Source organism: Coturnix japonica, chromosome 4 (assembly GCF_001577835.2).
Source record: "Coturnix japonica isolate 7356 chromosome 4, Coturnix japonica 2.1, whole genome shotgun sequence".
Lineage (NCBI taxonomy): Eukaryota > Metazoa > Chordata > Aves > Galliformes > Phasianidae > Coturnix > Coturnix japonica.
In genome coordinates, this window is record NC_029519.1 from 15,695,149 (window position 1) to 15,717,861 (window position 22,713).

The 22,713-nt window shown below is 45.6% G+C and overlaps 1 protein-coding gene across 6 annotated transcripts in view; it reads left to right on the forward strand.

Moving 5' to 3' along the window:
* Window positions 1-6,022: 6,022 nt before the first annotated feature.
* The window catches only part of IL1RAPL2 (interleukin 1 receptor accessory protein like 2), a 305,577-nt gene continuing 288,886 nt past the window's right edge, over window positions 6,023-22,713 (forward strand). For 3 of the 6 annotated variants that reach the window (XM_032444395.1, XM_032444394.1, XM_032444396.1), the window contains exons 1-2: window positions 10,895-11,008; window positions 20,997-21,097. In XM_032444395.1, the coding sequence (XP_032300286.1) occupies window positions 21,016-21,097 (82 nt within the window). In that variant the 5' untranslated portion in view covers window positions 10,895-11,008; window positions 20,997-21,015. Of the gene's footprint in view, window positions 6,130-6,898; window positions 7,022-10,888; window positions 11,009-11,521; window positions 11,620-20,996; window positions 21,098-22,713 lie in introns of those variants that run through there. The other 3 variants (XM_032444393.1, XM_015860827.2, XM_015860828.2) reach the window with 3 other exon arrangements.

The window sequence follows — 22,713 nt, forward strand, 5'->3', positions numbered from 1 at the left end:
TGTGTCTTCTGGGAAGTTGAAAGGCAATGAGTTTGCCTTAGACAAGTAAACTTGCAGTATGAATTCTCCCTGTCTGAGATCCCTGCAGCCTTTGTGATGCAGTCCTCTGAGCCCAAACTGTCATGTACTACATGGCTGTACAGCTTATCACACAGGGCTCTGGCTCAGCTGATGCCTCTAGGTATCAGCATGAAATAAATATTAATAACACAGGAGCCTCCCTGCATACCATATTGCAGTTTCAGGCCCTCTTATTGATGCTCCTTTGTAGCTGAATAAATACTTGCAAAATCATCTTTTAAGTAAGTCTAGAGTGGAGAGTGAAAGGGACCGGAAGGGTCAGCTGAAATAATTACAAACAGAGGGGAACTGTCATTTGAGACAGTATTAAGCAAGATAAACTAAACTTAATTCTTAGAGCAGGCTAATGAACAGGGTTATGACAGAAGGATGTGTACTAATGAACAGCACAGAAAGGGTTAGTGGGGTTATTCATCACTGTATGTATTTTCAGCATACTAAAGGGAAGCAGAATGAAACTCACAGGCAACAAACTTGAAGTGGACAAATGGATTATGTTTATACTCCGTGCAAAACTTAACCTTGCAGACCTTGCTTCTACAAGATCATGTGTTGTTACGAGATGCACAGAGATACAGAAGTGGTCAGGAGTTTACATGGTACACTATTTAAATCCATTCAGTTAATTTAAAAGCAATGTTAGTACGAAGAAGAGGAGGCTTTGCTTCAGGTGCTGAAGCCTTCAAAAAAACCTTATAGAACATAAAGTGAAGGCTACACCGAGCAGAACATCTAGCTTTCCAAACTGTTTGTACACTTGGTAAGAAGAGTTGCTAAGCAGGGTAAAAGTTGGTAAGACAGATGAAACTGCATATTCTGAAATGGCTGTGTAGGCTCAGAAAGACTGGATTCTAAATTTTTTGTTTCCAGGTTTTTCCTTGAAATAAGCTGGTTTGAGAAAGCAAGAGATCACCGTCTTCTGATATAGAAGTTGCTGTACTCTTTTCATCAGAGAAGATAGCTCCCATCTAATGGAGAGTGGTTTTGGTTGTTTGTATTTGGGATATAGATAGTCAAATTTTGATTCATTAGGCTGAAAATCCAGGAGCTGCCTTTCCTTTAGTTCTGCTCACTGGAGTTGCCAGAATTCACCCTTGTCTATGTTAGAAAATGAGCTGATTGGAAAATCTTTGCTGAAAGTAAACGTACACTAGGAGCTCTTCTGCTTTTATGATAGTCATTGCACTTGATGTTTGTTTTTTGCTTTCTAGGACTTGCGAGAAGATTCTCATCACCAGAACAAAAGTGATGGCAGTATTTAATGCGTGCCCTTTTTTATATCTTTAGATGTTAGTGGAAGTAGGATAATGACTGCAAATTTGACTTTGTTCTAAAGTCGATTACATCTCTTTTGCATGCTTGATGTTATCTGTGGGGATTTCAGTCATGCATATGATCTAGTTATCTGACAGCACTGAGTCGTACCTGCGGCTCTGGAGCTGGAAGAACTGGATAGCGTTAATGCTAACCTGGCAAAGTAGAGATGCATTTCATGTTAATGAACTAAAGTAGGTCGTGATACTTGATGTGGTTTGCGTCAGCTCCTATAAACCCAGGACCAGATTCTAGTCTCAGTTACATTAGCGCTGGCTCCATTCAGTAGATAGCAGTATTCATTTAGGCAGAAGAAAACCCATTGTTTTAGCTCTAAGTCCCTTTAGATGATGATTTTCATGTGTTCAGCAACATGGACCACCAGCATGAGACCCCCTAGACAGTTGACTGCCCTGTGTGTTAAGCAGGCAGGAACCTGGCGTTCTCGGGGGTCTTGATGTCTCCAACCTGGTGTGAGCTGCTTACAGCTCAGAAGTCTCTGGTCCCATACCTGTTCTGTTGCTAAAGTAGCAGCTAGTGTATAAGAAGCACTGTACACTCTAACTGAATGTTGTATAAACCTCATTCCTCTCTTCTGGGATGTGTTTTAGTAGTGGGAGACAACCATTGGCACATTTGGTGAATTTATCCCCTGTATTGTTCAGTACTGGATTATTTCCAGTCGTGTAACACCTCTGTGTTACATGCAAATAATCTGTAAGACAGCAGTTCATTTAGCTTCATCCCATTAATACATTTAAATTTGAGACAGTGATCACTAATCACTGCACAGCATCATAAGAATGCCTGGGCATTTGGTGCAATTGAAAGCTTGATTTCTCAGTGAGGGTTTGGGCACATCCAGTAAAACTGAATCTTGTTCCTCTGGGGACTTCTGATTCAATCACTGATATCCATGTGTAAACCAGTCAAGAACTTGATTCTTCCCGCTTACACTGAGTGAGAAAATACAGCTGTGTTAGTGGAGTATTTTAGAACTAAATTTTGGTCAGTGAGACTTCTTCAGTCCCACAGGAACCTTTGAACAAAAATTTACTGTGGGTTTTTTAGCTTTTTTTTTTTTTTTTTTTTTCCCCTTTCCTTTTATAAGGGGAAAATATTCCCGCAGGTGCTCAGGAAAATAAATGAGGAACCAGAAATGCCCAGTGTAGCATCCAGTCCTGCTTAGCTCTGAATGTGGGCATCCACTGAGAGAATACGGAAACAGAAATGACTGCAGTGTTTGTTTTGCAGTCAGCTGCTTTACCAGCAGGCAGCGTGCTGCCACTATTGGCCATTTTAAATATGGGTTGGCATCTCGTTATTAAAATCACCACATCAGAAACCACTTTCCACTCCTGGTTTTGAACCTCTTGCTGCATGTGAGTCACGTCACCCATAACAGCCACCCTACAGCACGAACATCCAATCCATCTAGTAGTGCAAAGTGCAGAGGGACTCAGACTAACATGGCATTATTTACCTTTCTAAATAGGATGTGGAGTGACTTTCTTGCCTCATTACAGCAGCTCAAGCACTTACACAAACTTGTTAAGCTGCTTAGAGAGAGAGTTGTTTGTCCAGGTAATGCTGCTTTCAGCGTGTTATCCTGTGAAGAAAGCAGATGCTTGACTTTATGGAATTTGGGGATTTCTGGAGGAATTGCCTTTGGGAGAAATTAAAATAAATGATGGAGAGCTTCTGATTTCTTTCCTTCCCTGCCTTTGTTCTCTCTACGCAGATGGGTCTATACGTCACTAATAAGGGAGTCATTTAATTATGTAAAGCTGCTCCAGGTAAATGTTATTTACAGATGGCTGAAAAAAATTTTGAATTATACTCATTTGCTAAGTATAGCCTCATTCTCAGTGCAGAGATGTTGTTAGTCATCATCAAGGTAAGCTGCAGATTGTGTACTCCTCTTTACAGCTTTCTACCCATTTTGTGTGTTTACTTTCTTTGTGATTTTTAAATGGTAACCCTGCAGGCGCTGTGCACATAATTGAAGTAAGCAATCTGCTTGTTTATCCCTGTTTCCATTAATTAAATATGTGCAAGCTAAATTTCCTTCTGAAAAACATGAGATGACATGCATGGGGCCAAAGATACATTCTCTTGGGAGGCTGAGCTGCCAGCCTTGGAGAGGTCTCCAGAGGAGGGCCAGACCCGTGTCTGCAGCCCTCCCAGCTCAAACTGGACAGTGAATATGCAGGAAGTGCATCGTGCAAGAGGAGTAACCCAAGAAACACTGTTTTTCACCAGTATCTGTGTGAGCCCCCTTGTCCTCTGGGCTTGCCGCAGGAGGATGGACTGGAAAGCAAATGCATGTGAAGCTGCAGTGTTGTTCCTGGGCAATGTGAAAGGTTCCTTCACTGGTTTCATCCTCTGAGCTCAGAGCTGCCCTGTTGTGGCTCCTGGGTGCTCTTCTGTAGGCAGATTTTGTTTTTCTTGCTTCTCTCATTGCTGCCTCAGTGGCTTGAATCCTCGCTTCCATAAATGCCAAAGGTACAGCTAACAGAATAGTTACTCCTGCCCTACAGCAGCACAGTGAGACCCAGAGGTGCTGCTATTTACCAAAGAATCTCTGTGGTCCCCAAAGGCAACTCCATTCAGAAGAGGCCTGGCTCTGCAGTGACCACATAGTGGACAAGTCATCAGCTGTCAGACTTAGTCAACAATCTGCCAAGAATGAAACTTCTTAGGAGTAAAATTGAAGAGATCTTCATGTTACAGGCAAAACCAAACTGTTTTCAGTCTGCCCAAAAATGAGAAGAAAGGAGAGGGGAATAGGCTGTGCTCTACGTGTGCAGAATAGCGGGTAAGTGGAGAAACTCGTAAGTGTGTGTAGTCAGTGAAAGCTGAGCTCTGGTCAAAGTCTTGGGGCAATCGTAAGTAAATCCTTTAGAACCAGAAGAAACCTGTGCTGATTTTTGAAGCTCTTCTGCTTCCAGCTGCCAGGCTGAACAAAGAACCTCAAGGGCAGCAGTCCACAAGGGAAATAAGGAGAATGCAGGTTCTCTTCAAAAGGTAAGAGGGGAAAATTTGCACTGCCTATTATCGTGTGTGGTGTGAGTGGTGATGGCAGGAGTAGCAGTTGGAGCAGAAGCAAGGTGTATCCCAATGCACAGGAAGATCTGCATCCCATACTCCTATGGCAAGGGACAAGTGAACTTACTGTGAGGCACTAGAAATTAATAGACCTTACTGTTGCATCTCCTGTATGTGTATACACCAGACTCTCATTCCAATCCTCTGACATCCCCCCTGGTGTTGGGCTGGCCTTGTACATGCTCGCAGCCATGAGCTATCTCATGCAACTCCCTGTCCACCCTACACCCCGCATCCCTCTGCTGCTCCTAATCATTCTTCTTCCTCTTGCTTGTTGCCTTCCTACAGTGACGAGTGTGTGCCCTTTTGCTTGCTGGGAGGCTTGCAGTAAATCATGTGTTGGCTTTTTTTTTCCATTTTGTGTCCAGGAGCAGCTACTTTGATTAGTTTGAAGCAGAATAAAAGACCTATAAATGGAGAGAATCCTGAAGGTAAGTACTTTCCTGTAGACTTACTGTCAAGGTACGGCACACACAGTGGCTTTCACAGGGGCCATTTAAAACTGTCATCCAGTGTATATTTTAAGGACAGAGACATAATTCAGACATCTGATTGACTGCCTGGAACGTTGATTCAGCAACGTTCTTACTTTACAATTTTTACTTTTAATAAACCTTGATCTGAGAAATGTTGGGAACTTCAGATATTGTGTTTGCCGCCCTTAGTAGATTACTTCTGCTGCCTGAGTTGTGATGGATTTGCAGTGGCAATAAGGTAGAGGAATGGCAAAGTGTGGGAGGGGAGCAGTGGAACTGTCACTGCTGCATACTTACTCGTTGTCTTCCCTTTTCACTGCACTGCACTTTGCAGTTGCCAATATTTCTCCCAGTACTGATGGTTCCAGGGAAGGCCATGAGTCAGTGCCCTCAGATCCCTGCAGAGACCATGACCCTGTCACAGTTCCTCTCTCAGAAATGGAGAAATGACAGTGACCTCTGAGGTACCCCTGACAGACACGGCATTGCCATTCTTGGGCACCTTGTCCAGGGATTTGAAGAAAGCATTTAGGAAGCAAATTGGACTAGAAATGTATTTCAGAAAGCTGTCAATCAATTGTCTGTTGCTTTTAAGCCAGGCTGCTGCTGTTGAATGTGGTATTGCAGCAGTCTTTAAAAGGAGTCTTTCTCACAGCATGTCTAAATAATGGTGCTTCCTGTAACCCTTTTCCTGCCCCTGTTCCCACCTGCCCTCAGACAGGTCTGATTCAGTGTCTGAGAGCTCAGTGCCTGGCCATGGCTGCAGCTCTGCAGAGATTTGTTGCATGGCGTGGGGTGTTGGGGCAGCACCTGCAAGCTCCTAATGAGCCCGGGGCTCTCCGCTATGCTGACCAGCATCCTCCCAACACCTCTGCTTTTCATCCACTTTTACACCTTGTCTGCATCTACTCCCCCTCTCATGGTCACAGGAGATGTTGGCTGGCATTTCTCCCCCAGGCTGCACACTGTGCTCCACGTCCCGGTGTTTTTTGTCACATTTGTTACAGCCATTTTAGACAACTGCTTTGACTTCCCTTTACGTTATTCCCCAGCTCAACAAAGAGCTCCCTGTTTCTCCACCCTTCTCCTTACTGCTGGGATGCATCCCCTCCTCAGGAAGTTTTGGGACATGGAATTTGAGCTGCAAAGGGTATTACTTCACATTGTATGGGGTGCCTGAAGTCAGTGCTATGGTTCTGCTGCTTGAGCTAAGGCTGCCTGCAATGTGCATGCTCCAAAGCTCTGGTTACTTAAATTCCGGGACAACTGACATATGTCTGCTCAGCTCAGTCAGCTGCCGCTGTACAACAATTTCCAAATGGTGACTTCTGTATTTTGGAGCTAAGAAAGATGCCTGTGGCTGCGAACGGTCTGATGGAAGCAGCTCCAAGGCCGTCAGAGGGAGGTGGAGGCTGGAGAGCATGGCCATCTGTGCCTGTGTGTCGCAGACGTACCTCCACACTTGGCCTCTGCCTGTTTTCTGCCAGGGAATATTAATACTCAACAGAGGAATTAATCAAGTGGTGTCAGTGTGGATGTTCTGTTCCCGTTAACACAGGGTGTAGTGCTAGTGCGTTTGATGTTTACAAGTACTGCCGTTTTCTGCATAGGTGAGAAACCACATCTGAAATACACCGAGCCATTTCTTAAAGAAATTGAAGCCAATTTGAGAGTATTACTGCGTTATCACAAGCCAGAAGCGCTGGCAATCAGAGGTGTTTTGAAGCTGTTAGCTCCGGTTTCACTGACTCGTTTTGTGTTTTTGTCTTTGGTAACATTCATTACTTTTGAGGAAATGAACGCACTGACAGCTTGGAGGGCAGGACTGGCTTAGGCAGATTGGAACAAAACAGCACACCAAAGTGCCGGTTATAAAGCCACCGTGCAGTCTTTGAATCCATAAATGCTTCTCTTCACAGATGTCCTGAGAGAGGGGAATTCATGACCTTAGAGTAGCTGCACAGATGAAACAGAGGATGAAAAAGCTTGAGCACAAATGTCTTGATAATAAACACAAATGTGCTTATTGCCATGTATTAAAGGTAAGAATGGAAAGATGACTTTGGTATGTTTTTGCTTTGTTTGCTGCTAATCCTCTTCGTGGCAGGATAACCCTGTGCTCCTGCTTCATTTGAAAGCCAGTTATCTTTTTGGGAAGCATCAGAGACTCAGACTATAATATACCATTTAACCTTGAACTTCACATTCCAGTAATGGTGCTGGTCAACTTGAGAAGGAGATGTTTCCTTATGGTCCGACACAGGTAGTTAGGTTCGATGTAAGATTTCTCTACCTGTGAACGAGGACGTGAAACGAGGCTGAACATTGATTATGGTTATTTTCACCACGTTCCTCCCCTGCTCTGAAACTCCATTTCATTTTGATCTGAAACATTTTTCTTTTCCTTTTGCCAACTGACCTGGAAAATCCATTGTTCGAGTAAATCTAAGCTACCCCAAATACAGAGCTTCTGTCCAGAGAAGTAATTTGTTTTTCCTGCCATCAGTCCATTTGTTATACCCCTTTCTCTTCATTGTTATGATTTGCTCTGTTCTGTGGCCTGAAATGTGATAATCTGAGCAGAACAGAAATGCAAAATGACTTTTACAACCCGATTTAAATCTTCTTTTGTTTGCTGCAAACACAGAGAAGGAAACAAAGTGCCGCATTAATTTTTTCCTTTCTGGAAGCACCAGCAAAAAAAATGGAGATGGGAAAGAAAAGATGCAATAGAAAAACATAAAGCTCAACACCGCTACTTGTTGATTTCTAGGTTTTATTTCCTTTTTATTTTTTAAAATAGATTTTTCAAACCATCCACTTGCAGAAATTTGCATTTTATGAGGAAAAAGTTACAAAATATGATGAGATCGTTTTAGGTAACTTACCTCTTTTTCCTCGGCTTGTGGCATCTAAAACTAACTGTGCTTGTCATCTTCTCAGTAATTTCTTATCATTGAAGTTAAAATATAATCTAAGCTTGCACCAAATTAGCTTTTCCAAGATGAGTTTGCCAAACTCTGTATTGCAATGGGATTTCTGCAATTACAATAAGATGCTGCCAAAGAAGAATGATCTGTGGAATACAAGTGAATGCAGTGCTGATGAGCATCCCCAAGTCCCACAAGAGGTTAGAAAGAGCACAACTCTGTTTTTTGTCTCTGCTGGGGTTATGCAGCACAGCTGGGAGAGGATGACAGCAGTAGAAATGAGGGGCTGATGGAGGGCTTTTCTCTGCTGTGGGGTGTTCTTGCTTCTCACTGATGGCTTGTGTGGCTGTGTCCTGTCTGGAGGGCAGTACAAGAGTTTGCATGTCACCATGTGGTAATTATTTCTACTCCTCTCCCCCTTTTTCCAAATTGATTATTGGTTCTCCCTGCAAGAAGTGAAACAGACAAAGGCTGCATTTGTCTTCGTCTTGTCTGAGCAATTCCCAACGGGCAATGAAAGCATTTCCACTCTCTGTTGGTGGATTTTACACTCCTGCTCAACAAACTCTTCTGCACATGAGGAAAAAGCTCTATTTGAGCAGTTCCACTAACAAGCTGGCTGCTGGCTGGATTAAGGCAAAGTTAGACTTTGTCTGATCTTAATTAATCCCAGGCAGTGCTTCCCTTTCTGCTGTTGGCTGATCACGAGAGATGAGGTAGCCAATATGCTCTGACTGCATCATACAGTGCCTGCCGCATGAAGATGTTACCTGTACTGTAAACCTGTCACGTTATTCTTTGGAGGAGGGAATTCTTATTTTCTAATCCATATACTTACACAAAGTAACACTCTGACATGCAAAGTGCTTAATGATTTCATCTTCAGCCTTCAAGCACAAGAGCAGGAAAGTTATCCTATTCCATACCTAACTACTTGTGAGTGTTGTTGGTATGAAATATGAACACTATGTGGAAGATGGTACATTTATCTTTCTCTTGAAGTAACGCAGGAAGAATGTCAGATGCAAAATGATTGTTGAAGTTTTGAAGCAGCATTTAGTGCTGCTTTATACTGTGTGCAATGTCAGACAGCAGCAGTGACATTACTGGGTGAGTCCCTCCAGCCACAGGGAACTGGCACCCTATTAAACCTTATTCTCAGCAGAGCTGAACTGGAAATATGTTACAGCACAGCCCTGTTTTTATCTCCTGACAAGCAGTGATCAGAACCATGTTGCCACAGCCAGGCAGGGTTCTCCCCTTGTCTGTTTACACCCTCCTGCACAGAATCCTTCATCAGGTCTCATCCACCCGCTGATGTCCCCCTCGTTCCTCTCACAACAGGCTTGCTTTGGTTTTGGCTTTTGTCCCAGGGAAAGGCAGCGTTGCCAAGTCTCTCTGAGCTGAGCTCCTTCCCGTGCTCTGCTGTTGCAGCCTCAGCATCTCACATCCATTGCAGCAGTGCTTCTGCCTCTCTGCTCCAGCCACGTGGATGCTGCTGGCAGAGCAGCCCTGAGCAGCGACACAGGTGGGCACTGCACAGGGTGGGTAGCCATGCCCTAAGGATCTGCCCCAGTCACCTGCTTTTAGAAGGGCTGATTGCATGGCCTGACTGCAGTGGGGTCACCCATCAGCTTAGTGTCACCAGGCAGTGAAATGAATTGCTGGGGAAGGGTGGTGGTGCTTTTGGAGGGGTGGACTTGGACTGTGGCCTTCGACCGTTGGCACTGTATAATGGCATGGTCTGTTCTGAGCAGCAGTGTGCACACATGCTGGGTGCCCATGCGGGGCTATAGTTCCCAAAGATCAGCCCGCAGACTGTGCTGACAGAAGGCACGAAGTCAATTAATGGGAGGCTGGACACTGAAGCAAGGTGCTCAGCGGGCAGAGCCATCCATCCCTGGTGGGTGAGAAATGAGCTGGGGGGGAATCGCTACTGGTGGCAGCCAGAGGAGCACTAGGGCACTGCTGAGTGTGAGATCTGGGTGAGTCTGTGCATGCAGTGATTAAAATAGATCAAGAACGTGTGTCTGGGGCCTCTTCCAAAGCTAACTGAAGCCTGTGGGAAAGAGTCTTTTTTCTCTGAATTCAATGGTGTTGGATCCAAACCCTGGAAACACATCACAGGATAATTTGGTTTAGCGGAAGGAGTGGAGAGATCTAACAGACTGACAGTTGGGAGCACGGTGGGGTTTGAGGTGATGCAGCGAGTGCCTGGCTCACCCAGACTCCATCTCTGTGGGCATCTCTTCCTGGTATGGACAGTAATGACTGAGAAATCTCTTTCTCCCTCCCTTTTATCAGTGTGTCAGCTGCATTCTCCTCTGCTCTTTCTGCACCTGTGATGTCAGCTGGGGTCCTTCATAACACACCGTAAGGAGAAAGATGTCACAGATGAAGGCCAGGTGGGCCTCGTTACTGTGATGGTGTATCAGTTGCAAGCAGAGCAAGGGGAACAAATAAGCTTTGTACAGAGCCAGTCTGTGGCATTCCCACCTCATTTTTATGAATAACGTGTAGGATCTCATAGCGTCGCACGGTAATTACCTTTTTCTGACTTACTCTAAAGGGCTGAAGTACGTCTGCTGATACTGCTTTGTCTGTTCATTTCAAATCGATGCCGTTGTGAAATACAGCTCCACAGAACTGTAATTCAAAGTCCTCGGGATGATTTATTCCAAGGCTTTTCATCTCGTAATTCAGCTACAGAGTGACTCGAGCACGCAAATTGATAAACAATTGGACAGCGAGCTCTTAGATACTGCAGTCCCAGCAGGACAGGCGGGGCATTGCACGTAGAGCGGAGCGGTTTCCCGGCTCTGCTACAGCCGGTTGCGGTGCTGCCCGTAGTGGGGGCCGTTCGTGCCGGCCGGGTGCGGTTCTTGCAGCCCCGCCGCTCCCGGGTCCGTCTCTCCGCTCGTTGCGTTTTGGCCGCCAGGTGGCGCTGCGGCTCTCGCTGCGCGGGGCGGGCGCACCTGCCGCGTGCGGAGCCGTCCCGCACCGCTGTGCTCCGCTCCGAGAAGCGCCGCAACCCGCAGCGCAGCGCCCGCATCCCGCCAAGTGGGACGGGCAGCGCCGGCATGGAGACGTAGCCGGGAGGTAAGAGAGCGGGGAGCCGCGATTTCTGCTTCCCTTCAGGGGAAAGAAAGTTGGGGGACCAGGGGACGGCGCTGAGCGGCGCAGCCCCGCACGGCACAACCCCGTACGGCACAGCCCCATCCGAGCGCCGCTGTGCGCCCCGCTACTTAGCGAGGAACGCGGAGTTTCGGGTGGGAGACGTTATCGGAACTCGGCTTTACAAAGTTACGGCGCGGTCCCGGGCTGTTGGACGGGCGGGCAGACGGGAGCCTTGCTGCGAGTCGTCTGTTTTGCTTGACAGGCTCCGGAGGTCCCCGCGTTGCTCCCCTTTGCTCGCGCGGTACGTGGGAGCTCGCAGGAGGTTTGTTCCGAATTGTTCGGAGATCAGCGCTTCGGCCGCGGAACGGCGCGTGTGTGCGAGCAGCGCTCGCAGGTGATGCGAGGCAGCAGCCCCGGGTGGCACGGCCGCACTGGGTGCCCGTGGCTCCGGTGCGTCCCGCTGCGCCTCGCGAACAGCCGGCCGGCTGAAGCCGTGCCGCAGCCGAAGCTGCTGGAGAGCGGCGCGGGCACCTCGCTGTTCCGCGGGGAAGTGAGCTCGAAGCCGGGCCGGGAGGACCGGGGGTCGCTGGGAGGTGAGCGGGGCAGAGCGCTGCGGGACGGGGGGACGCGGAGCCGCTGCGCCGGGGGAGGTTTCCCGGTGCGTGGCGGCAGCAGGAGGCGAGGGAGGGTGCGGCTGTGCCGGCCGCGGGATGCCGGCTGTGCTGAGCAATGTGAGCGGAAACGTTTATCGCCTTTAGGAATCTGAGCATCGCGCCTTGCGCTCCACGCAAATTAAAACCACTGAGGGTTGTAGAGCCTGTGTGCCTGCAAATGCTGGCTCCAGCTGCCTGTGGAAGGGAATGGATGTGGGCCGGTACCACTCGGGTGCTTCGCTGCACAGGTGCGGTGCAAACATCCAGGTGGGGCTCTCCGGTCCCGTGAAAAGGTTTCGGTTTGTTTGCACACGCGGGGCAGTTCATTCCCTGACTGCACAGAGCTGTTTCTTGGAGAGAGGGGGATGCACGTTACCCTTATCCAGTTTAAAGCTACAGAGAGCGGTGCCTTCTGTATTTGGGGGGAAAGAAGCTCTTCTGTTTCTGCATCCTGGGTTAAGATGTAATGCAGGGCATGGGGAAGGAGCACCGCTGACCTGTGGAGCCGTGGTCCGTGCAGGAGGGCTGGGGCTCAGGGCTGCACCTGCGTGTGTCCCATGGGCGGCTCAGCGCTTGTGTTTGTGGTCATTACATGGAAAGCGCTTCTGAAGTGCAGGCATTCCCTGATCTCCAATACATTTGAGCTGTGAGTAATCTCTCACTTCAAATGGGCTCAAGCAGAAAGTAACCGGGAATGCTAAACTGCAGACAAGTAACAAACAGCCTTAAGGACCTGTCTGGGACTTTTCTCCCTTCTTCTTCTAGTGCGTGCCTCCACTGTTTGTCTGGAGGGGTTTAGAGCTGGAAGTGAGCGTTTCAACTCTATCACAAAATAAGGAGGCACTTCAAGAGGCCATTTGATTTCAGGGCGTCTAACGAAGGGTAAATCTTCCTTTAAACACCCTTGAAAGGAAGACAAAGGGAAAGATCTCGCACTTGCTGCAAATAATGAGGGTTGTGCTGCTGGCGTTGGTGGTCAGGGTTTCTTCCAGCACCTTTCTGAGCAGCTGCTGCTTGGCCTAGGTGAGGTAGAACCTAGATAAATAGGTTCTATCTATCTACATAGAAGGGACAGAAGGGCGGGGGCTATTCTGTGCTGTTAGGGGAGAAGCTGCATCTGAAAAACTTCTCCAGTTACGTGTATATGTTTGGCTGATCCATTTCTTTCTGGCCTCCTATAGAAGAAGCACTGCAGGAAGAGGGATTCCCCTCACTCCTCTCCCCACCGCTATATGTAGCAGTTGAATTAATGAGGGTATCTATTTGACAGAGTAATTTGGGGGTGCATAAAATAGATCTTTTGATCAGATTTTGTCCTGTTTCAGTACAGTACCACGCTGTTTGCAAGGTTTCACAAAGTTTCACAAATGCTGTTTTTTAGCGAGTTTCTCATAGTTGGGGGTAGTTCTCATAGTTCATAGTTCTCAGACTTGAGGGGGGGGGGGGAAGGGGGGATGTGTTTGTGTGTCCACTAGATGCTTCTTTTCTCTCATACAAGCACAGCAGCATGTACAGGTATAGGGTGGCCTCTGGTTGGGTAAGGGACAGAAGCTCACACCAGAAATGTGTTCATCTCTCTAAGGTAGCACGCAGCAGTAAAAGCAACTTGCCTTTTGCTGATGGCAGAGCAAAGTGCTCCGTCTCGCTTCTCTGGAAGGAGTAGAAGTGTATTTCCTAAGAAGTGTAACAGCTGCTATGTCGTCTTTTTTTGCTAATTCTGTCTGCTTTGAGCATTATGTATTTGTTAAGGAAGCATGTGGCCACGAATGAGATCAAGGAATGAAATTCCAGGCACACTGCATGTGGAGCTGTAATTCTTCTGCTGCCTGCTCCTTTGATGTGCAGGAGTGAATGTGGACTGAACCTGCCCTGAGCAGTGCAACTGTTGCTGTGTGAATGCTGCAGGGCTGTAAAGGTATGCAGGAGCAGATAGAAACGCAGTCCAGCTGATGCTTGTGTGTCCGTCTAATACAGAAGAGGGCAGGTGTAAGGCAGTAAAAGCAGCTCTGCTACGAAAGCAGGGAACGTTTCAGCATGCAGATGGCAGCCCAGTCTAAAACCTGTGCTCAGCACCTCCTTAAGCAGCCCTGAGGAATGCTATGGAAGGAGGGAAGCGTGTGGGAGGGGGAGAGGAGGGGTGAGCTGTATTTCAGGATTGAGACCTCTCTTTGAACTGTCTTTCTCTTCATTTTTAATAGTGTTTCTACAAAAGCTGCTTGGGGAGCAAGGTTTGGTATGACTATCAAAGAAGCAAAGCATCTAATCTTTGGGCTTAATAATGCTCTTGCATAGGCTGCTGTGAATTGGAAACCTCTCCTATGATCTTAGCACAGTGAGTGAGTTTAGATATTGATGTGGGTGAGAATGGACTTTTCTCATCGCTTGTAATCTGATGGTATGAAACATCCTCCTTTTGTGTCTGACACTGCAGAGGAGACTTGTGATCATCGGCACAGTATCCTCAAGCACTCCAGAGGCCAAGGCCATGATCTGAGCTGCAGTGTTTGCTCTGGGTGTCAGCCAGCAACAGGCAAACCAGAGCCAGGTGCAGCTCATACTGTCACTGCTGTATGGGCTTCAGAGCCACTGGTACACCCTTAGTGGTCACAGCGACTGCTCGTTCTTTCCTTTCCCACCACCCCTGGAGAACTGAATCCCCAGGTTCAGAGTCTTTATGAGCTCTTCCACAGATTTAAGGACTTAGGCCATTCTGAGTCTCATAATCTCTCTGCTTTCCCGTTCTGGCTTAGCTTTGCAGGTGCAGACAGCCTTGGTGTTTTCTTCTTCCCCCTCAGTAGGCATCTCTGCTGCCTTCTAGGTATGTCTACAAGGCTATGATAAGAGGCTGAGCCCCATAAGCATCAGCTTGCTCGGGCTGACAGTCCTTACATTGCTTTCATGTTGCCCAAGTTACCGTATTGATTAAACCACCATCTGCAGAAGTAAATATACGTAGAATATTAATAGCTCCTACATCAGGAGAAAAAAAAAAAAAAAAAAAAGGCTGTAAATTAATATATCCATTATGCTGACCTCATAAACCATGAGGGTTTGAAGTACGGTGGTAATTCTCCTCCCACAACATGTATTTCACTTTGAACATCTATAAGGGGCCTAGACTGCTCAAATTTAAATGCTGTGATACTGGACAAGTGTATCTATATATCTTGTAATGTGCAGTTAGCGTGTGGCAAAGCAGAGGCTGGAACCATGGTGTTCTGTAGATTAGAGGGCAGTGCTGAGTCAGTACATGGTGATGGCTGGGCGTAAGGCTTCAAAACAAATCCAACCCTGAAAACAACCAAACAAAACCTGACTTTCCCTTTCTTTTTTCTTTTACCGTTTTTTCACTACTTCTGGGTGCTGTGTTTCCTGCTGCAGGAGTTGCCACACTAAGTGAGGAGTATGATTCAGAGACTGAAAATCCAATTTGAAGATGTAATGAACTTGAGTTCCGTTTGACTGAGTTGCCTAGGGAATCAAGCCTCTGTGTGCAGTGGGAGCTGATTGGCCTTGGGCTGCCCACCAGGGCTGGGCAGGTGTAGCTCTTCTGCTTCACTCTTCTGTTCAGATAGATGGCTCCAGTTTTGTTACCTTAGCAGAGATCTGTGTGAGTGCCTTCATTGTGTGTCCATCGCTGACCCCCCTGGTTAGTGCTTTGACTCTACTGACACTGGAATCACTACAGATGTATTACAGTGTAACCTCAGTATTAACACCTAAGGGGTCATGCTTTGTATTGCTTCTGATATATATGACATAACTGATTAGATTCTGTGTTTATAGAAGCATAGACCGACTTGTGTTGGAAGGGACCTTTAAGCACCCCCAGTCCCACCCCATGCTGCAGGCTGGCTGCCCCACAACAGCTTAGGCTTGGCCATGGGCACCTGCAGCTCTGGGCAGCAGTGCCAGGGCCTCACCACCCTCTGAGTAAAGAACTTCCTCCTTGCATCTGACCTGAATTTCCCTTCTTTTGGTTTAAAGCCATTTCCCCTTGTTCTATCACTGCCTAGTTGGTCCCCCTCTGATATAAACTCCCTTCAAGTACTGGAAGGCTGCAGTGAGGTCTCACTGGAGGCCCCTCATCTTCAGGCAGAAGAAGCTTCACACCCCATCACACAGATTGGTGTTGTGACCTTATGTGCTGTCTGCATTTTGTAATGGTTCCCTGTGCTTGCTCAGGACAGTACTTCAGTTTTAGCTTGTATTGCTTTCTTGCAACTGACGCGCTGTTGTGCCAGTCAGAATCTCAGGCATTTTAGATGTTGTCTTGTTGTTACTGGTTACTTCCTGTTCACACAACCCGAGTGCTGCCTGGATTGCTGCTAAGCCTACTGCAGCAGTGAATTTGTCATAGAATTACATCCGAAGCAGGAGAATTAGCCAGATGTGAATGTAGGTAAGGACCTGAGCCCATGGAGCAGGGATGCCATGGGGGCTTGGATCCAGCAAGGTGAATGCTGAGTGTGTGCTGCCTTGTAGAACAATGTTCATTGCACATTTGGACATCTTAAGTGTCTGGTTGCGGTGGTGAGGATGTACAGCAGATTAGGCAAAATGAAATATGCTGTGATGCTCACTGAGCAGCAGAGTGAAAAGAGTGGTGCGTGACTCATACCAAGTAGAGCTGGAGGTACAATATTTGAACTAGCAGGCATCGCTGATTTTAATTCTTTTGCTGTGTGTGTGTGTGTGTGAGATCAGGATGTCAACCAAAAGGGAGCGGTGCCCACTGTGCATTGCTTCCACCCACCATGCTGGGAGTGCTGAAAACTTCTCAGTAATACACAGCTCAACATTTGGTGTGTTGGCAACAGAATGGGAGACCTGAGAGGGAGCTCTCATTAAATCTGAAAACCTTAAAAAGCAGAGTGGGCAAAAGGGTTTGAAAAGGGATGAACGGGAGTCGCCATCCAGCATACTGTAAAGATGTCGAAAGAATTGCTGTAGCCATTTCTTACTTTGTGTGTGGGGGGTGAAAACAGTCATTTATTTCCCTGAGGTTTGTGAACAACAAAGCCTGACAACTGGAAACCACTCAAGAGGTGGGCTGCTGGTTTTAATGAGCACCTTCTGCATCACAGCTTCTGTGGAGGAGCCAGAACCTGCGGATCCTCACAGTGTGTCAGCAGATCTTGGTCTGTGCACAGGGTTGTGCCGAGTGCACACACACTGCATGTCTCTTCTTGCTTTCCCTTACAAAAGAAAGTGGTATAAGCAAAGCTTGTGGTAGAAATTAGAGCAAAACTAAACTGCATGTAAAGCAGAGACTTGGGAATCTCAGTGCTGGGGTTTGTGAGGAATACTAATGTGCCAATTGCTTTCCTGTTTCTAAACACCTTATTGGAACCTTGACACTTGAGTGAAGTTCTTGGCAGTGTTGGATGTTGTTGCAGTTTCCCAAGCCTTGTTTCCTGAGGGCCCTGAGGGAATGCCTTAGTTCGTCAGTGCAGCTGAAGGAAGTCAGGTGTTTTTTGTTGGTTTGCTTTTAGAAGAACAGAATTTGTGCTTCATTGCAACTTGGTACCCTCCTGTTTGCTGGGTGCTTACAGCAGAGGCCAGGAGGGCTGCCTGGAATCTGTCCTCTGCAGCATCGCAGTGACATGAGGAGGGAAGGAATGACTGAGAACAAAACTGTTGCATCTTTCTTGTCTTCCTCTGCTCCCTCTGAGTTATCTTCATACAGACATCACCTGGTAGGTCACACCAAGGGCTGGATTCTTTCAGCCTTCTCAGGGAGCGCTTTATTCTGCCTGTCTCTTTCTTCCTCTCAGGGATATTGAGCCAGCATTTCTATTTACTCTTAGTAACATCTTCAGTCTTCTGGGACAAATCTTAAACATTGTTACCCTCTTCTGAGATGTATCCAGTGGAGATCCATATTGAAGCCGCGTGATGTGCAGGTCTGTCTGATGCACGCTGTGTGTGTCAGCCCCAACATCCCAACTTCCAGGCATAGCACAAGGTTAATTTTGTTGCCAACTAGGATGTGGGAACTAGAATTTGGTCCTCCCATTTGAAATAAAGAGCTGAAGAGAAATAACAGTTGCATTTTTATAACAATAGTTTTGTCGCATATAGATATCATAAGTGGAAGCATTTCCTATTTCTAAGGAAGCGTGTCTTTGCACCAGGAGAAGGAACTTGGGGATTTTACAACTTATCTGTTTCATGAACAGCTAACAGAAAATGGGGAGGAGGAGATCCTGGCACGTCATGAAGCTTTAATATAAAATTCTGTTAAAATCAATATTTAGAAATCTTACCAACTCCCAGCTGTAACCTGCCTCCTTTCAAACCTGTTTCAAATGGGAGAGTTTTATGCTGTCATAGGAGGTTAAATTGAAGATTGGTAGTGCCCTGAAAGTGAAGATTGGGTTCAGCTCTTAATAGGAAGCCAGAATCCAGGCTTCTGGGACTGTGCTGCAGTAGATGAAGATGCCCAGGGGAAGATGAAGAAGCAGCACATTACTTCTGGTGCAGGGCTGTCCCTGGCAGTGTTGTCAGAGTTTAACTGGGACTTTGGCAGTGCTAAAAATGCAGTGTTGCAATTGGTTGTTGGGAAGTGTAGTTAGTATTGAGGTGTGTAATTTGTGGCTGGAATCTCCTTCTCTTCATCTTTTGAAATGTGAGTCTTTGTGGCTATCTGGAGTCCCTCATTCTCCACGCATTCTATGGGCAGTTATTTCTATCAAATCCTATAAACATGGTCTTAGTTTTGAGTATATGTATATGGAATAAACAGCCTAAAATCAACAAGACTGTTAGGGCCCCGGGGCTGAATTTCTTTTTCCTTATGGTAAACAGGGTGGGTAACCCCTTCCAAGTTTGTTTCCATTTCATGTGGATCAATAGGTGTCCTCCAAGGGACACAGTGTGAGTGCTTGGCTTTTTGGTGTAGTTGTGGTCTAGATCAGTCCTATGTGAAAGAAGAGCTTCAGTTGCAGAAAATGGTTTTGAATAATGATTACTGTATCCCATCTAGTATCTCTACAGAATAGCAGAGCTTTACTCACATTCTTCATCAGATTGTAGACACTTTTCTTCTTGTTAATTTCCCAAAACACCAGGAAGTGCATGAGTCTTGAGTCTATGGGCCATCCCTGTTCCTGATAGGTGAGTGTGTGGCTCACTGGAGGGAACTGTGAGGCTGGCAGATATCAGGGGGATCTTCACAGCCTCAGCCCCTGACATCTCCCAGCAAACAAAGAGATTTTGTCTTGGATACTTGCAGCCCTGCATATTATGACTGCTCCCTGCCTTCAGCTGGGACATCTCAGTATGGTGGAGTAGATTCTTGACCTTTTCCTGCTGTGTTTTCATAATATTGCTAGTGCAGGTACAGGCAGTGACTGCTTTAATGAGACCCAGGCTTCAAAAAGCACCTGTTGGTGCTGACAGAACCCAGAGTTTTCCCCTATATCTAGTGTGAATGTTGCTTGGCAGAGCCCACTTTGAGTTTTTGAGTTTACTTAATGCAGCATAGCCCATTTGGGGGTGAGGATGAAGGGGCCACATGAAGAAGGATCCTGGAATTACATACCTCCTTTGTAATAACTAAAGGGAAGGAAGTGGAGAAAGCAATTTGCAAAGCTACACTTGAAAATCGTTCTAGCATAACATCATCATTACAATTATCTGTCAAAAGATTTAGTTCAATTACTTTCTCCTCGCTCTCTTGTCAAGATGGCCTTGCTCGTTTCAGGATTCTGGTACTCCAAGGAGAGGTTGGGGAAGAACGAAAACGGATTCTGCCATTAAGCACTGTCAGACAGCCTTCAGTGCGCATTGCTCCTTGAATATTCCTTCAGCTCTTTAGTGTCGTTACTTAGGGGAATCAGTAGGCAGTGAGTGCCCAGGGGAAGATAAAATGCAGTGAGATGGAATCTGCTGCCTTTTTGTGGCTTGCAGTGCAGTAGGGTAAGGGGTGAAAACTTCAGATATAAGCAGTAATTCTGAAATAATTGAGTAACAGCATAATTGCCATTGTGTTAAAAATTGTTTGTGATTCCTTAGATTTTCTTCACACAACCGTAGGCTGGCAGTAAAATGACAAAGGAAGGATGTTTGATGTAATAAGCTCAAATTAAATGGAATGATTTCCAGATACCTGCAGGACGTGGTGCTCTCCTGTTGGCTTTTCACACAGAGCCTGTGCTGGGGGCTGCCTCTGCTATTCGGGGTGCCTCTCTTTTATTGCTCTTTGCTTTGGCTGCCAATGCAGGTGACTGTGCACCTTTCTGCTTAAACAGAACTGCCATAGAGAGTCAGCTGATTATTTGGATGCAAATAAAAACTTCATACTGATCTAGGTAACTGGTCTCTGTATCCAAGAGTAAGGATCCTGATCTGAGTTCTATATCTGGTATGGAGATGAATTCCTGGAGTCTAAATATATCAAGCCACTTAAAGTCCTGTGACTTCATTCTAAGCGTGTATTTGGGGACTATAGCTTCTAATTAAGCATCTCTCTCCTTTTTCATTTAGAGAGGATAGGCTTTGCTGGTTTCGGTTTCACTACACCTGTTTTATCATCACGCATAGGGAACCTCACTGCGTTCTCACTGTGTTTTCTTGAATGACCTTGGACTTGTAAATGAAAATATAACCAGTTCCAGTAATTACATACAACTCAAACTACAATTATAAACTAGAATTATTATTATTTGTAATTATAATATAAAGCAGATGGAATTAGCCTCTCCTGTGAGTTTTACTCTCTTTTTAATAACAGTTTCAAGGCTTGGTTTCATTGATTTCTGTTTTTTTATTCAGCCATCTTCATTTTCTATTAGAAATTTCTGGAGTAGCGTCATTTCATTGTAGGAGCTTTCACAAGGTCACCAGTGGGGAAAATAAGGTTTCTAGGAGAAATGGCACCAATAACCTACGCTTACATTTTCCCAAACAACATGAAGCATTCTTTTAAAGTATGAAACAAAATGAATTATAATTGTTGTGATTAATCTTCTGCAGCATACAGAAATCTGTCGGATTAAACTCAGATTGTTTCAAATAAGAATTTATCTTTTTTTTTTTTGTTGTTGTTGTTATGCAAAATAACCTTTTTGAGATATTTGAAAAACAAAACCAACAGCCCTTGGTGTGGAACTCAGAGGTAAATTATTCATGGGCGGTTGCTTTGAGCCTCGATGTTTTCCTACCTCTGCATTAAAAAACAACAACAAACCTGACAGATGTCACCGGGTTAAGCATTGCCCTGTATTGGCTCTTTGAGGAATGTTTAATTGTAGCTGCTGCATTGGTGTGGTGCAGACCTGTGATTCAGACTTCATACTATGTTTGCATTTCAGCTGCCAAAGAAAGCGAAAGATGAAGCCTCTTGTTCTCTTGGTTCTTGTGATCTGTACTGTAGTCAGCATGAATCTGAAGCTCGTCTCGAAGAGAAATTCTGGTAAGTCACAGAAAAAAATGTTTTTACTTTTGGATCTGGACTTAATGCTCGTTGAAACAAGTGTTTTAAATGGTTGCTTTCTGTTTTGCATATATACTCGTTCTCTTCTGCGGGGAAAAAAAATCCTCAAATGATCTGCTTACCAGATGTTACGGGATGAGTTTTATCGCTGTAGTGTTCTGTTGATGTGTCTTAAGCAATCCCGAAATGTCCTTGTGTTTTCTTAAAGGAAATAAAAAGAAGGAAGAAGAAAGTTGATCGGTTTGAGGGTCCATTAAAGTAGTGATGAATTTGGCATTGTTTTAAAATCCACTCTTGTACCCATGCTAATAGTTTCTGAACTCTGAATGTGGTTCCTGATGAGTTTTAAGCCTGGATGGGTTTACTGTATGTTGGAAGGGCATCTTATGAAAAATCATGCCAGCCGTATTTGTAATCATATGTGGGCTTAATTGGGAATAACGTCCCTGGGTACAGCAAAGTGCTTTCTCTGATTATTCTGGCAGTGAAAGGTAACAGGAGCTGGTTTATGTTTATAGCTGCTTTTGGAACACACTAATAACAACAGAATACTTCAAGGAAGCATTGAAGTCTTCCTGTCTTCCAGCAGAGATGGGCATCAATGTGCCAAACTAGTCTACAGTCTTTTGGTATGGTAGTTGTGAGCCCTGTTTGCCCTGTGAGAGCAGGCATGAACATCAGGATTTGGCTACAGTGTAGAGCTTGATCTAAAGCCTGCTAAGGGCAGTGGTGTTTTTGTTTTACAAAACTGCTATTACTGACCTGGCTGAGAACCCCTACGAGATCCATAACCTGTGTAGTAGTTGAGCTGCCTTGATTCACTGATGCCAGGCAATACCGCTGGCTGCAGGGAAGGGCCTTTGCATCTCCTTTGTCAGAAGTACACATCTGTAGAAATAACAGATAGTTATAGCGTCATTCAGCTGATAGTTTACCTTTAATTATATTTTAGTGTATTCTATTACATTTAGCTGCTTTCTTTGATTGACTCTGCAGAATGCCTTGTGTTATTGGCAGCTGTTGACAGTATCAATACAGGTTGAATACTGGTAGGAAAAATGCTTTAATATGCTAGCCTGCTTATGGCTAAGCATAGCCCACAGCAGTGAATAGTCTGTTCTTTTCATTTAATTGAGCTAGTATATGTTCAGTATAAGATGAAGGGGAAAAAGCACATAAAGTAAAAACAGTTTCTTTGCAAGTATGTGATCATGTAGTTGGCTTTCACCTTTTAATATTCATTCTCCCTTGTGCCGACTTTTAGATTGCTGTGTGGAACAAACTATCGATTTTTATTTTCTTCTTCCAGTACATTGTGTGTGAAACACATTTTCTGTTTCTGTAGTTTCAGCACTTGGAGTGAAATTGATAATTCTTTCAGAAAGCGGTCTTTAGATATGAGGTGCTGTCACTTGATTGCCTGGGGTGTCACTGGGTGTTGTGTTGTGTTGTGAGGGGACAGGTGCTCAAGAGGCTTTTGAATTTTAACTCTTGGTGTTTGAATAGAAGATTGGAGACAGAGGCTGGATGCAGGCAGAGGAAACAGTGAGAATGGCAGGATGTCTGATAGTGGGGAGGCTGGTTTAGCAGCAGGG